This window comes from Vulpes lagopus, chromosome 21, assembly GCF_018345385.1.
Source record: "Vulpes lagopus strain Blue_001 chromosome 21, ASM1834538v1, whole genome shotgun sequence".
NCBI lineage: Eukaryota > Metazoa > Chordata > Mammalia > Carnivora > Canidae > Vulpes > Vulpes lagopus.
Window position 1 is genome coordinate 4410111 of NC_054844.1, and position 15297 is coordinate 4425407.

The window sequence follows — 15297 nt, forward strand, 5'->3', positions numbered from 1 at the left end:
TAGAAGTTTGGAAAAAACCTTGAAGAACCAACTAGTCTAAGCAACTTGTTCTGCATTGAGGAACCAGAGATCACAGAGGTAATCCTGTCGGGTTTGTTGCTTAGGTGGCCCAAGGTGCCCATAAAACTGGAAGGCCCTTCCTGAAGATGCTGGTTTGCACCGTGCATGCCTCGCATTGAGCTTGCATTCATTGGTTATCAAGTATTTATTGAGGCCTGCTGCTGGTCAGGCATTGTCCTAGGTACACCGTAGTGAGAAAAACAGACCCAGTCTCTGCTCCCTGTGGGTTCATGGTCAAATAGAATCAGGCGGCAAATTGTCACTCAAGGAAACATTGGCTTTCAAACTGGGATGAGCGCTAGGCAGGAAGAGGCCAGTGGTGCTGAGATTGTATTATCGATGAGCAGGGGAGCTTCAATTTAGCCTGCAGGCAGGGGCAGGCAGCACTAGAAGAAACTTTTTTGAGGAATTCGCAAGAGTGCAGGGATGAGTAGAACTAGGTCAGGCAGTGAGTTGAAGAACAGCATTCTAGGCAGAGGGAAGAGCATGGGCAAAGACTCTAAGTAGAAGCACGCTTGGAGGGTTCACTGGCTATGGCATACTGAGCAAGAGAAGACTTGCAAATGGGGCTGGATAGGTGGGCTGGGGCCAGTGGTGCCAGACCTTTTGGGTGTTTCAGGAATTGGATTGCAATAGATAAGTAGACTGGCAATATCTCACACACACACACACACACACACACACACACACACACACCCCTAATCTCAGGAAAATAGGGAGCCTCTAGAGAGATTAAAGTAGGGGAGTGAGAAGATGGTGTTGACTGCCCCATGTAGAGGACTTGGGGCCAGGGTGGGAATGGGAGCTCTGCCCCAGGTGAGACATGGTGTAGGATGGGGCCATGGCAGTACCCCTGGGGACAGAAGCAGAAGGTGGCTCATTGGATAGGACTTGTGTTTGATTGGAGGCAGGAGCAAGTGACAACGAGGAGACATGGGTGAACCTTAGGCTTCTGGCATAAGCCGTGGGATGAGTGTTAGGCCGTTTATTGAGAGGAGAGGGTATGACCAAGGGAGCAGGGCTAGGGCAAGGTCAGTCCCTCTGGGGCATGTGAAATTGGAGCTGCCTGTGAGGCAGCTAGTGGGGCTGCCAAATGGGAGCTGGGTATGTGCACTTGGGGCTCAGAAGCTGGGGCAGGCTCAGGTAAACATTTAGGTGACATCAGCAGGTGGATGGTCCTAGAACAGATGGGATGGCCAAATGCAGGTGTGTTGGGCAGAGGAGAAGGAGGCCCAGAACTGAGGGTCTGTCTGAGGAGGAGGAGCTGCCAGTGCTTACCCTTAGAATTTGAGCCATAGAATATTTTGCATTGATTATGTGTTGTATCTTTGTTTAACTGCATTGTAATTCGATGGGGCCTGGGACCATACTTACTATAATAATTATGTTGATAAATCATAATAGTACCTCAACTCCTTTGAACATTTCTGTTTCAGACATTGTGCCATGTGGTTTGCAGTTGTAACCTTTAATCTCTGTCTTATAGCCTGGGGAAGTGTGCATTATCATCTCCATTTTATGGTTGGGGAAACTGAGATACCTGGGGGTTCTGGTGGTCATTCTAGGTCACCCAGCAGTTCGGAGTCACCTGCTCCAGAAGCGGTTTGGACACAGATCCATCTAGTCCCAAAGTTCAGAGAGTTCCCATGACATTACCTCACTAGAGCTTTGCTCTCCGTGGCTGGGTCGGGTGGTGGGTATGGCCAAGGGGTATTGACAGCATCTGAGCATATGCCATTGTTTCCCACAGAACTGGGCCTAGCTGGCCCACAGTCACTAGGGCATGTGGTTTGTGCTGAGTGGTGTTGGTCTTCCTGATGATCCTTTCCCCTGGTTCCTCATGATCTAAAAGCCTGGATTTCAGCACTCCTGCCTGGGTCACGAGTGGGTATGGTTGGTCTACAGCTGTGACCCTGTTCCCTCGGAGCTAACTGCCCACAGGGTCACATGCTCTGACCAGTGTGCTCACCTCTCATGTGTGGAATGTGGACACATGGCTGAGAGTCCCTTCACAGTCATGGTTTCTCAGTGGCAAGGAGTGGCCTCTGACAAGAGTTTATCATGCCAGCTCTTGGGCTCTGAGATGTGACCACAGTACTCAGGAGCTCACATGAGTTCCCCAGGGACTCAGCTGGAGGTGGACCTGCATTGTCCTTAGAGCTCCTCCAAAAGGCATGGCCCACCAGGGATGGGGAGGGGTCTGTGAGTAGCTTGGCCTCTGTCTGGTTCTCGTCAGTCTGTTTTCCCCTTCTTACCTTTCCTAAGTCTTCCTCCAAAATGGCCCTGTGATCCATAAGCTTATTTATCCATCTGTCCATTTCCTCACCCATCCCATGCTGCTCTGTGTGTTGTGAGTATGGCTGTGAACAAAACAGTTGACCTTGTGGCCTTTATATTCTGTTATCTGTTGCTGGGAAATTTAAATTTCCTGAGTTCCCTCTTTAGGTTCTGATGGCTTCAGGTAGCCTGCTTTCCAGGAAAATTCCATAGAATTCTGGCTTGGGTCCCATCCTCTGGTTAATGAATTTGGGGCTCTCAGGCTATCCTTAGAGAGAACCTGGGACTTAGGCATGGTGGTCTTCCTTTCCCCTCTACCTACTGACACATTCTGAGTACCTTCCCTGTGGTGGTCATTGTGACAGGCCCCGTAGGTCAGGGAGGGCGGGGTGCAGGGATGATGTGATTCAGACACAGCCCCTCCCTCCTTTGGGAAGCCCAGTGCCCAGAGCAGAGGCATGTGGGTTAACTATAATTGCAGGCTGAACAAACAGCTGGGGACTCAAAGGAGGGAGGAACAAACCTCTCTCCAGAGAATGAGGTTCCCTGGGCCACCCTTGACACTGTCCTGAGCAATTCTTTTTTTTTTTTTTAAAGATTTTATTTATTTATTTATTCATGAACGACAGAGAGAGAGAGAGAGAGAGAGAGAGAGAGAGAGAGGGGCAGAGACACAGGCAGAGGGAGAAGCAGGCTCCATGCAGGGAGCTGACGTGGGACTTGATCCTGGGTCTCCAGGATCACGCCCTGGGCTGAAGGCGGCGATAAACTGCTGAGCCACCCAGGCTGCCCTGTCCTGAGCGATTCTAACTGTGAACCTGCCACTGCAGCCAAACCCCGTTTGTTTCTGTGTGTGTGTTTCTTTACAAGTCTCAGAAACTAAACCCATAAAAAATAGAACCACCCCTAGTTCTTTTTAACTCTGATCTTTTCACTGGCATTGTTAGTATCCTTCTTGAATCCTGGCCAAGTATGGGATCACATGACCTTGTAGCTGTTTAATTTCCCTGGCAAAGAGCCTTACCCCGGACTCGGGACCCTCCTAACCATTCCTCACCTACTGAGCCTTCATGCAAACATTGTGGGATATGGGCCCCCTGCTAGAGACTGCTCCAGCCTCCTTCTCTTTTGGCACCATTGGTAAATGGTTTGCTTAGCAATTAAGGCATTTTCTGTATTGCCAAAAAAGATCCCAATTTTATTTTTTTTTATTTTTATTTTTTTAATTTTTTTTTATTTATGATAGTCACAGAGAGAGAGAGAGAGAGGCAGAGACACAGGCTGAGGAAGAAGCAGGCTCCATGCACTGGGAGCCTGATGTGGGATTCGATCCCGGGTCTCCAGGATCGCGCCCTGGGCCAAAGGCAGGCGCCAAACCGTTGCGCCACCCAGGGATCCCAGATCCCAATTTTAGAGTTTAAAAATTGGGTTGGCTTAAGACTCCTCCTACAGCGGTGGCCCATCTCACACACTACTTAGGATAGCAAGTGCCACCTCGTGTCTAACCTAAATTCTCAGTGAGGTTGAGCTGTTTGAAGCTTAGAGGTACAGCATACCTCATGAGCTGCACATGCTGCTGAACACAGAAATATTCAGAGCAGGTCAGGAAGGGGTTCTGTGTGGGCCCATCAGCTCTGATTGTGTGTGGGTGAGCGAGAGACCAAAGCTGATCTCTGGCTCACACTGCAGGCCTGAGAAACTCAGGAAGAGACAGAGAGAGCTTGGCATTTACTCTGAGCCCACATCTCCCCAGTTGCCAGTCAGTGGAGACTTTGCATGTTGATCTCACATATTCACTTCTGCTTCTCCCCTCTGGGAATTCTGTACTTGCTTCACTTTTTTTTGTTGTTGTTGTTGTTTAAAAAAAAAAAAGGGAAAGGCAAGGCAGCTCTGCCTTGTTCACATGCTCAGAGATCCTCAAGGGCAGGCTGTACCTTCCAGCTCCCCAGAACATGGCGAGTCAGGGAGGATCAGGAGTGGGCAGGGAGACATGGTGTCTCAGAGCACCTTTGCTCTCTGATTGTTATTTCTCTACCCACAATCTAAGATATTGGGGCAACCACAGCAGCTGATCTTACCTCTCCATGCTGCTGCAAGGCCCAGCTTCATAGGACACCAATTTTGTCATGTGCCTCCATTGCTTGGGGAGCTCCAGGGTGAAGTCCAGACTTTTTCCTGTGTCATGCAAAGCTGTGCACAGTAGCTCAGTTTGACTTCCAGGTACATTCTCTTGCTCCAGGCAGGCCTGGCTCCTCACTGCCCCCTCTGTGTACCATAGCCAGGCCTTCCTGGGATGCCTTCACACCTCCTGTCCCTGTCCACACCCACTCCAGGGGGTGCAAGGGACAGCTCTTTGATAGTCCTGTCATGGAACATGCTATATCGCTTTGCTTTGGGCTTCTCTGTGTACAGTCTTGAAGTGGGGGCAGAAGGCTTTTTTTTTTTTTTTTTTGAGGTTCTTTTTTTTTAAATGAAGTCCTTTTATCTAGTGATCTCTCATCAGGACATAAAACTTCAGGTTCCCTGTTGTGCTTTTAAATTCTGCCTTTTAGACTGGAAGATTCCCAAGGTTGGGAACTAGATTTCTAGCCCAAGAGAGTAAAGAAACGGGCTTTGAAATTATACAGTTTCCTCATCTGTAAAATAGGGACAGTAACATCCCTATTCTGTAGGGTTGTTATGAGGACTCTGTGAGTTACTGTGTATAAAGCTGGGTAACAGTGAGGATTTGCAAATCTCTGTTGCTCTTACTATTTTGATAATGACTAAGCTGGGTTCCCGATGGACCATCATTGAACTTTGTTAATGGACTAAAGACCAGGACTTCAATGCCCTCCTGACAAGGATGAGCAGGAGTGAGCAGAACTCCTACACTGGGCGGCCTCCTCTCCTCTTACCTTTGCCCTTCACCCTGGCCCACCAGGGCCTCTGCTGCTAAGGAAATAGTTACTGGCCTGAATCCACTTATAATCAGGAATGAAGGTGGAATGATCCAGGGACAATGTAGAGGCTATTCTCACTGAACAAGGTGTGAGTTGATGAAAGAAAAAAGAGAGAGAGAAGGTACAGGGGGCCAGCCTGGGAGGGCCTTGTGCTGACACAGAGTCTCTGTCTTAGGCCAGTGATACCAGGCCCTTGTATTTGCTCAGGGCTCAGACTGGTCTCATAGTTCACTTTATTCTCACGACACCCCTCAGAGGTAGGCTTTATTAATCCCCATTTTAAAGAGGAAGAAATGGTAGCTCCGAAAGGCAAACTACCTTGTCCTTGATCACACAGCTCAACATTGAGCTCAGAGTGAAAAACAGGTCTCCTGACTCACAGTCCAGCTGGTGAGTGATCTCTCCTGCATCAAAGAAGTAGTGTTATGAGAATGAAGTGGCAGCCGGGAGCCCCTGGAAGCTGGTCAGGCTGAAGAGGACAGAAGGTGTTAGCTCCCATCCAGGAGACCAAGGTGCCATGGTTTTGACAGTCACTGAATTTCATTGCTGGGCTACCCTCCCAGTGGGGAAGGGGCATGGAATAGTAACACCACTGCAGGTCCCTTTAATGAGGCTGAGCACTGGCACCCCTGCCTCTGAGCCAGTGAGGGTGCACTCAGCATGGGGCCACCACAGCTGACCTGTGATGAGGGTCTTCAAGTCCCTCTGACTGGAATTAATGTCCTCCTCCCTCTTGGCCATAGCCAGTTGTGTTCCTGCCCCTCGCCTCGGTGATTATGTTTCCATCTCCCTGGCTAGACTGTGTGTGTCTGAAGGGCAGGGAGCAGCACACCTTCTATCGGGCCCCATGCTCAGTACATAGCAGGTGTGGAAAAAAAGTCTGATGGGATCCGGGTTGGAGAGATCACTCTGTGGGAGGGCAGGAATTCTTCTATCCAGCCATCCTTGTGTAGCGCCTCCCAGAGGCCAAGCCCGGTGCTGGGATACAGAGCCTGGTAAACACTGGGCCCTGTTCTCAGGGGGTCTCAGCACTCTCTTGCTGGTGGCAGAAAAGAGAGGTGGGCTCCTCACCTTCTCAAGTCTTCTAGTTTTGTTTGCTGACTATGGTAGCCCCGGATCAGCTGTGCAGACTTCTGCACGAGCCCAGGGGACACAGGTGCAGTGTTTTCCTGTCGGATGAAGGGCTCCTCCTGGCTGTTCCCGAGCCCCTGCTCTTGCCAGAGCATTCTTGGTGCTGTTTCCCTTGACCAGCCCCTTCTCCAAGAGGACTCCTACGTCACCCTTGGCAGGGGCGAGGCAGGACCCCACTTCTGCCACCTGCCCTTCTCGGCCCAGCTGGGGTCCCAGCCAGCGCCGCACCACCCCGGAACGCGGGGCGGTGGGGGTTGGGGGCTCGCGCAGCTGCAGGAGTCCTGCGGAGCCGCGTGTGTGCTGGGGCGTGCGCGCGCGCGCAGGGGGCGGGGAGGGCGGCGCGCGCCCCGCGGCGGCCCCAGGCGCCTTTCCCACACCTCGCGCCTCCCCTGCGGTCTCCTTTCCCAGCGGGAGCCAGATCCACGTGTGCAAAAGCGCGCGCGTGTGTGTGCGTCTGTGTGTGCGCGCGCGCTGGTGTGCAGCAGGGAGACCGCGCGCCTCGGGTCGGACGGGCCCCGGGTGCACAGGGGGCGGCGGCCAGCTCGCAATTGGCCGCGCTTCTTTCCTCCTCCTGTCCTCCCCAGCCCTTTTCTCCGGGTTCCTCGGGTCGTTGGTGCCTCCAGCCATTCCCCCTTCTCTCGGCGCCCCCTCTTCTCCCGTGGAAGAGGCCGGCGCCTTCCGGTGAAGGTTCTGGTTCACCCGCAGCTCCGGGGCCCTTGACATTTAGCGAGGGCTCGCGGCGCACGGGTGTAGGCACACAGCAGAACGCTAATCCTATTAAAGATAATGTGTCACTGGGGAGGGGGAGGCTGCCCGCCCCCCGGCAGGCCTAGTGTTCATTGGTCGAACGCAAAGCAGGGGGCGGGGCGAGGCCGGGTTGGGGGCTCCCGGCGCTTTCGGAGTCGGGAGTCCGGAGTCCGGAGTCGGGGCCGGGTTTCGCAGGGAAAGCCCAGCGGTGGCAGGGGGGCGGCTGCGGCGGATCCCTCGGCACTGCCCGCCGCGCGCCGGGGCAGCCCAGGGCCGGCGAGCGGCTCCGCAAAGTCGCGGGGCGCGAGGAGGCGGGGCGCCCGCGGAGTGGTGGGGCAGCTGGGGCTGCGCAGGGAGAGGTGTGCCGGGGACCCGGATCCCCGCGCCCTCGTGCCTCGCGCGGAGCGGCCAGTGCACCCGGGAGGCGAGCTGACGCTCCGGAGAGCCAAGGCGACTTGCAGCCTCCCGAGACCTCAAGTTACCCAGGCCAGCCGGGGCCGGAGAGCGCTCGCGAGCGCGCCGCCGCACCGCGGAGCCCTGCCGGGCCGGGAGCCGGGCGCCGGGCGCCGGGAGCCGGGAGCCGGGAGCCGGGAGCCGGGCGCCGTCCGAGAGGCAGCGGCCCCCGGGCTCGGGGTCTGGCGGCGGGGCTCCCCCGGCCCGCCCGCAGCCCGCGCCCGACTCGGGCGCCGCCTCCGTCCCACTCCGGGAGCGATGCCCCCCGCCCCTCGCGCCCCCCGGGAGCGACGCGAGCATGGAGAAGTCGAGTAGCGAGGATTCTTCGATCCGCCGGAGCCCGTCTGTGGACAGCAAGGACTCGGACTCCGCCAGGCCGTCCACCTCGGGCCGCGCGTTCGGCCGCGGCTTCACGGCCGGCGCCTTCTACGGCACCGCGGGCTCCCGGGGACAGAGCCGCGCCGAGGCGGGCGTCAAGGCGGACCAGTGCCATGCACCCAAAGGCAGCAAGTACGTCGTGTTTTACCTGGACCTGTCCTTTGTTTTTCTCCTAGAATTTAAGAAGTGCAACATGGCCAGGGGCTGCCTCTGCTGCTTGAAGTACATGATGTTCCTCTTCAATTTGATATTCTGGGTAAGTCCTTGCCCGAGTCTCCCTTCTGCCACCTCTCTCCGTTGCTCACGGTAGCGTGCTGCCCTTTCCCTCCGCGGTGCTGCATTGCCCTGCTTTCTGCACAACGGTAAGTGTGGGTTTTTTTTTTTAAATCTCGCCCCCTTCATTCATCTTTCTTTCTCCTTGATGGCTGAATGGAGGCTCCGACTTGCCTATCTTCTAGGAGAGACTTACTCTACTCCTAGGTGGCTGGCAAAGTTTGCTCCCACCTCCTTCCCCCGTAAGAAACCCACACTGAAAGTGCCTTCAACTGGGTAACCTGCAGAAATAAGAGCGGGGCTGGAATATTTAATAGCTGTGACCTTGAGTTGAAGACAGGCACAAGAGCGGATGATTTTCGAGTTTCCTCTTGTATTGTTCCTGAATACACAAGGCAATCTGCAGCGTTTTGTGGGCATGAGATGGGGGTGGGAGGGATGGTAGAAGTCACTTCCTCTCACTCCTTCAGTGAGTCGCAGGAGAGGGAGAGGAGCCCCGTCCCAAGTGGGGGGGGGGGGGGGAGGGGCAACGTTTGCTAGCCTGCAGATATGCCCCTGAGTTAGTTAGGGCTTGTGTGAAAAAGGAGAGTGTGGAAGGGATGCTGCCATCGGGTGGCGTGCAGCTGCTTTTGAGGGATTGCAGTCCACTGGGCAGGGAGCGGGCTGGCCATGTGCTCCCACCAAGGAATGCCAGCCAGCACTCCCAGGCTCTGGGAGCCTCAAAGACTGGAAGGGATAAGGAGAGTGCTCCTGTGCTCAGGGAGAGATGATTTTCTAGAGAAAGGGTCAGTGGGTGGGGCAATTTGGGATCTGAAGGCCACATGTGCACCCATGTGCAGGCGTGCATGAGAAATACAAGTTAGGCAAATTTTAAAACTTGGGAAATTCATATCTAATTGTTCTTTCATCCCGACTGCTGCCTCTGCCTTTCTTCACTGGAGCCCCAACGTAGTCAGCACAGATGTTTGGCTCTGCCCCAGGGCCTATCCTCCTGTCTGCAGGAGGCCCTCAGCTGCCCATAGTCCAGAAGGAGCACCGGGGACAAGAGAAAGTCATTCACAGTGAAGCTGGGTAGATGGGGTTGTGCTTTGATGTTCAACACTTGTGTGGAGTGACCTGCTTTAACTGACAAACTTTTTTGGGTGTGTGTATGGGGGGGGGGGTGAGCTTTCCCACAGAAGGGAAGATCTCAGGGCTGGGTGGGAAGAAGACTGGGTCTAGTCTTGGTTCTGTTAGCTGCTTGTGTGACCTTGGGAAAATTGCTTTATCGCTTAAGGTCTGGGTTTCCTTTCCTGTCTTGAGGAGGAGGCTGTTGTGATGGTCTCCCTTATGTCTGACCTCATTGCAGGATGGGACATCCTGCATCCTCTCGTTCCCTCTGGGGAGGGAGTCCCCTTCTCAGCAGGGGGCCACAGGCTGCTGCTTCTCTTTTGAGGAGCCCAGTTTGAGATTGAGTTGGATTTCCCCCATGTCTGCATGGTTTGGGGCCCTCCAGCTACTGCTGTTAGGATGTTACCTGTCCTGTGGTGAGGGTTCTGTGGAAACTGGGGCAGATCCATTGGAACGTCAAGAATGATGTCATGGCTGCCTTTGGGCAAGTACTCCTCCTTGTCCCCTGGCTCATTTGCCAGCATCAGTGTCCGCCAAGTAGTGGTGTTTATTAGTCTGGAGCCTGATGTACAAGAATGCTGCCTCACTTGCATTGTGGCTTCCTTCTCTGCCTCTGTTCATAATCTCAACCTACCTTTCTGCCTTGCCACACTCTGCATATCTTAACACTCACTAGAAAGTCCTTGGTCGGGATGCTCAGGCCTTGGCCAGCACTTCCCACTCAACTGCCCTCCTCCCCACCCCCACCCTGCCATCTGCTGGCCAGAGTAGATATAACTGCTTGTGGCTCCCTTCTCCAGTCCATCCTAGCTTGTTTTAGGGACCACCTCACACCTTGGCATAGTGGTCCATGTCCTACATGTTGTAGGCACTCATGATAAATTTGTGAGTGAATGAATGGATGGCCAGAGTGGTAAATCCACATCTTATTTGTGACAGGGATTTCCAAGTCCCACATGATAGGGAAGAGGAGTTCTCAAACTCACCTGTGATGAAGGCTCTCCTAGCCACTTAGCTGTGGGGTGGCAAGCAACTCTTTTCATCTTCCCTTAAGACCTTGGCAGAGGTTAATGAGCTGACTGATGGAATAGTTTTATTTTTTTGGTTATAGTGAGATGATTTGTTGTCTCTTCCTAATTAGGAGGTACCTACTGTCCCTCTTCTACCAGGCAAGGAGTCTCTCTGAATCTCTGACTTTTCTGATTACTCAATATTTTTGGAATTTCCATGATGTGCTATGAGCTGGGGGAAATTGGATCTCAAAGACCCATTTCTCTTAGGCTAGTGAGATGATGAAATAAGGCATAGGCCTTAAGAAAGATGGAAAGTTAGCAGAAGAGAAATGGATGCTTGTATGTGTAGGAGTATTTGCCACTGTGTTCCCTGGAGGTGGAGAGGGTATAATATGGAGTTAGCTAGGATTTGGGCACGGGGCAGGTCACCACACTTCACTTGAGTGAAGATGTCATGCAAGCCTGATATGGGAAAGGGAACAGAGGAAAGAGCCAAGTCAGAAGAGAAAGGGTATTGGGCACCTGGGTGGATCAGTTGGTTAAGCATGTATCTTTGGCTAGGGTCGTGATCTTAGGGTCCTGGGATTGAATCCCACGCCGGGCTCCCTCTCCCTGTGCTCCTCCCCTCTGTTCATGTTCTCTCTCTCTCTCTCTAATAAATAAAATCTTTAATAAAATAAAATAAAGAGAAAAAAAGAAGAGAAAGGATGAAGATACTTAGGCCAAAGGCAGGTGGGGTAGTTGATGAGGCAGGACCGCTGGGATAACTCTGCTGCTTTCCAGTGCACACAGGAAGACTGGAGGTGAGTGAGAGGGTAAGGTTGAGGGAGGGATGCAGGGCTGGTCAGAGCCTGAGCCCTCTGGGACGCAGAGTAATTGTTAGGAGTGATGTAGCCATCACTTTTTTTAGTCTCCTGGCTCAGATCCCCAAAGGAGGCTTTTCTGGGGCATTAGAGTTGAACCTGAGGCCTGCAATCAATAAATAGAGATCTTCCTATAGATCCTGGAGCTACCTGGTAGCTCTCCAAACCCACCGCTGCTGCCACACCCCCCTGGCTCCTCGGAGCCCGCTGGGAGGATTCCCAGTTTGGAGGAGAGGTGCAGCTGTCTTACTGCACCCCCTCACAGGCCTAAGAATCCTGGAGCCTTGCCACTGGGTGGAGCTTCTAGGGTATTGCCTTTAGTGAGGTCCTGGGTGACGTCACTGGGGGCAGAGTGGAGGCGGGGCTATGTGGCCAGCGCTCCTCCTCCTTACCCAGAAGGCCAGTGATTTACAGGCTGCTGGGCGCTGCCTACTGGGGAGGGGGTGGCATCCAGGTTTGCTCCTGGCACCGGTGACTTCAACCAGATGGTGCTAGCACCCAGGACAGCATTTCTGAAAGCCCGATGGAGATGGTGGGGCTGGGGAGGTGGAGCCAGTGGTCATACCAGTCTGAGCCCCACCTCCTCTACCCCTGTTGTACCTGATCCTTGGGGCCCAAGGGAATGTTGGCTTCTCAGTGGCAAGGGGGTAGGAGGCCTGAATGGGCACAGCAGTTTCTCCATCCTGAGGGGCCTGTTCCTGCGTGATCAGACCCACTCTGCGGCATTCTCCCTGCCGTGGAAGGCACAGGGCAGCTCTCCCTCCATCAGCCCTATCTCTAAGTCCTCCTAGGCCATTTGGTGGAATACCTTTGGGAGAAATGAAGTGACTTGGAGCCCCTCCAGGAGGGCAAAGGAGGCTCAGAGCTTTAAACCCTGAGTAGGGGAGAGAGAGTATGGGGGTGGGCTTTGGGTGCTAGGGGCCTTTATCCCCTTCTCAGCACAACGGATCGTGATACCAGCCCAGCTCCTCCCAACCCAAATCAAGCTCCTGTCTGATATGGATGGGCTAGGGGTATCCAGGGGTTCCTGGCATAATTGCCACTCAGGATAATGGTCAGTTTTTATGCTTGCCAGCAGAGCTGTCCCATCACTTTAAATCATGGCTGGCAGAGCAGTGACATTCTGGCTTCATTGGAAAGTCTATTCCTTGTGGACTACTCCCTTAATAAAGGCCAATTAGCCAAGGAGGCAGTGTTCAGTGTGCCTGCTGGAGCAGCTAAAGGTTGGGACAGAGCTGCCCAGGTAGGGTGCTGGATGGAGGCCCTGATTAACCCCCTAAGTGGGGTCAGGCCTTTGTGGCTTGGCTCCTCATGGTCCATTCACTTGCCCTCTGGGTGTAGGCAACTTGGTTAAGGCTGTCTAGCCACATCTGAGGCATGTGTTTGTTACTGGCTTGGCTGCATCATGAGTTCCTCTGTGGGTTCCCTAGCTCCTTGTTTGACCATGGTATCCAGGACATGGGTCTGTACACAACTGGTGTTAGATATCCTTGGGTGTCATAAGGAGTTGGTGGGATACCTTCTGCCTGGGAACAGAAGTGGTAAGTGGACTGAGGGGTCTGAACCGGGTCCAGACTGGTTTGGAACGTGGCCTCTCCAAGCAGGAGACTGGCTGATCTGGGCAGCAAGAGGCATTTAGAGGCTTCCTGAAATGCTCCGGTGTAAGGCACCAGGCCATCTCCCCTGTCTCTCACCTTCAGGGAGGGCCAGGTAGGGCTCTGCTTGGGGAAAGGGGGCTGGTGCTCTGAGACCCCAGGAAGTGGCCATGAGGGAATGCTAGCTTGGTGTTCACTTCCTTTCCAAAGCATTAAAAATTAAACTTCCTTGTCTTAATATCTATTTTTAAATCATGTCAGAGCCAGCACTTGTGTCAATCAAGAGGGGGTGGGGAGGAAGATGATAAAAGAGAGAAAGTCCCAGCTGAAACAGGGTGAGCCCTGTCACTACCTTAGGAAAGGGCCATGGACCTGACCTCCATTTTGCTGGCCTGCCAGTGAAGAGCCCAGAAAATACCACCGGCCTCTTCTGAGGATGGGGGCCTCGCCCTCCCCCTGTCACGCCTCTGTGTGCCTGGTTGCCCTTGGCTGAACTTGGCAGCAGTCTCTGGGGCTTGCTGGGCTGTTGGGGTCCCAATTGAGCCCATTCACTCATGCCACAACTATTTACTGAATGCTTGCTGCGTGCACAGGAGCCTCCAGTTGGTAAGAACAGGCTGACTGGGCTTGCATAGGGCAGATCAGCTTTCTCGGGCCAGGAAGTCGTGGAATCGAGAGGTCATCTGGACTCCTCCACCAAGCATTTGAACACAGGGCTACCCAGGCAGGGGTTAGAGCCGGGCCATCACCGCTCCCCAGTGTTCTAGGGATGGACAGTAGCAGGCCTGGACCCCGCCCTCCTCGGGGGCCTGACTTGACTTGTCCTCCCCTTTCCCCCACCCCCGTGTCTGACTCTCCCTCTAGAATGTTTGTGTCTCTCAGAAATAAATGAGAGGGAGAAAACCCAGTCTGTTTCCTTTAGGAGTTTCCTAGTTTGGAAAAAAGAATTAGTGAATTATGTGTCTTTCTGTTTCTTCTATTGAAAGGGCTAACTGAATGCACTGTGGTTGGTGTGTACTGGTGCATTGATTGAGCACCTGCTGTAAGCCAGGCCCTTGAGCTGCTCAGAATCCCACGGAGGAGTCAGACACACAGACAATTCTAGTTCTGAGCAGTAGGTGCTCAATAGTTACTTAATAGAGTAGTTAATACTGCTTGGTAGAGAGAAAACATAAAGATAACAGGGTAGATTTTGAAGGATGAGGGGATCCCTGGGTGGCGCAGCGGTTTGGCGCCTGCCTTTGGCCCAGGGCGCGATCCTGGAGACCCGGGATCGAGTCCCACGTCGGGCTTCCGGTGCATGGAGCCTGCTTCTCTCCCTCTGCCTATGTCTCTGCCTCTCTCTCTCTCTCTCTCTCTGTGTGACTATCATAAATAAATAAAAATAAATAAAAAATGAAGGATGAGAGTTTGCTGGATAGATGAAGACGGGGTTTCAGGCATAGGACAAGGGTGGAGAGAGACAGAGACAAGTGCCCAGGGAGAGCTTGTGGTGAAGTAGCAGGGAAAGAGCCTCCTGCACACGTGAAATGGGCTGGACCCAGGGAAACAGAGGGTGCTGTGAGTCTGGGTGCCTGTTGTGGATGGCTTCCAGGGTGGGGAGTTTGGCATGGCTTCCGAGGATGAGGTGGCCCTGCCCTACCATGAAGCTTGCAGCAGTGCCTGTGGATGCCCTTTACTTTGTCCCCAGGGCTCAGAGGAAAGGGGTATTTGGTTTTTCTGGCAGTGACCACCATGACAGGTCTTGCTGTGTCACTCGGGCTGCAAGCTGTTGCTGTAGGTAATCCAGCTTACAGAGATGCCCCTGTTCTTCCCCCCCCTTCCGGCCTCTCTCTTCCAGCTGCGATATGCCCGCTTATTTGGTTCCAGTTAGGAAGCTTTGAAGCTGAGCTAAACCCGTCGGGCAGAGTTAAGTCTTCTGAGCCAGCTTTGTCCCTGCTCACATTTGAAAGCTAATCTACCAGCAGAAGTGCTGGGGGGTTGGGGCAGGAACATTACAAGTGGCACATGATCTGGAGGGTGAACGGATCTGCAGCTGGGGGGAGCAGGACAGGGTAGAGTTAAGACTTTTGCTCCCTGCTCTTTCTCCAGGTAGTCATAGGCTTCAGGTGATACCTGAAATACCTCTTAATGGCATAATGTGCTTCCATCTGGATAGGCTCCACCTTCTCTCTCTTTTGGGCTCCAGCAAGCTTTGAAGGCTCTCAGGGGACCTGGAAGAAGCCCTTGGGAGGGAAGGCTGCAGGATTTCAAATCTTCTCCCTTGTGTTGGGTGGCTCCGTGCATTGGGTTGTGCAGGGAGGTCCTGTTTTAGTGACAGGGTGTGACTGGCCAAGAAGAACAGAGACTTGGCATCTGCCTTCGGAGAGCTTTCTGTGGACTTGGAGGGTTCTTCCTGAAGTTGTAGATTCAAATCAACCAGATACCTTTCTTACATGAACAGAGACCAAGTCTC

General features: G+C 53.5%; 1 protein-coding gene across 7 annotated transcripts in view; it reads left to right on the forward strand.

Annotated features, from left to right (window-relative positions):
* TSPAN9 (tetraspanin 9) overlaps window positions 1-15297 on the forward strand; it is a 200948-nt gene that overhangs the window by 107806 nt on the left and 77845 nt on the right. For 6 of the 7 annotated variants that reach the window (XM_041735952.1, XM_041735950.1, XM_041735948.1 and 3 more), the window contains one exon: window positions 8165-8244. In XM_041735952.1, coding sequence (XP_041591886.1) covers window positions 8182-8244 — 63 coding nt within the window. In that variant the 5' untranslated portion in view covers window positions 8165-8181. Of the gene's footprint in view, window positions 1-7242; window positions 8245-15297 lie in introns of those variants that run through there. The other variant, XM_041735946.1, reaches the window with a different exon arrangement.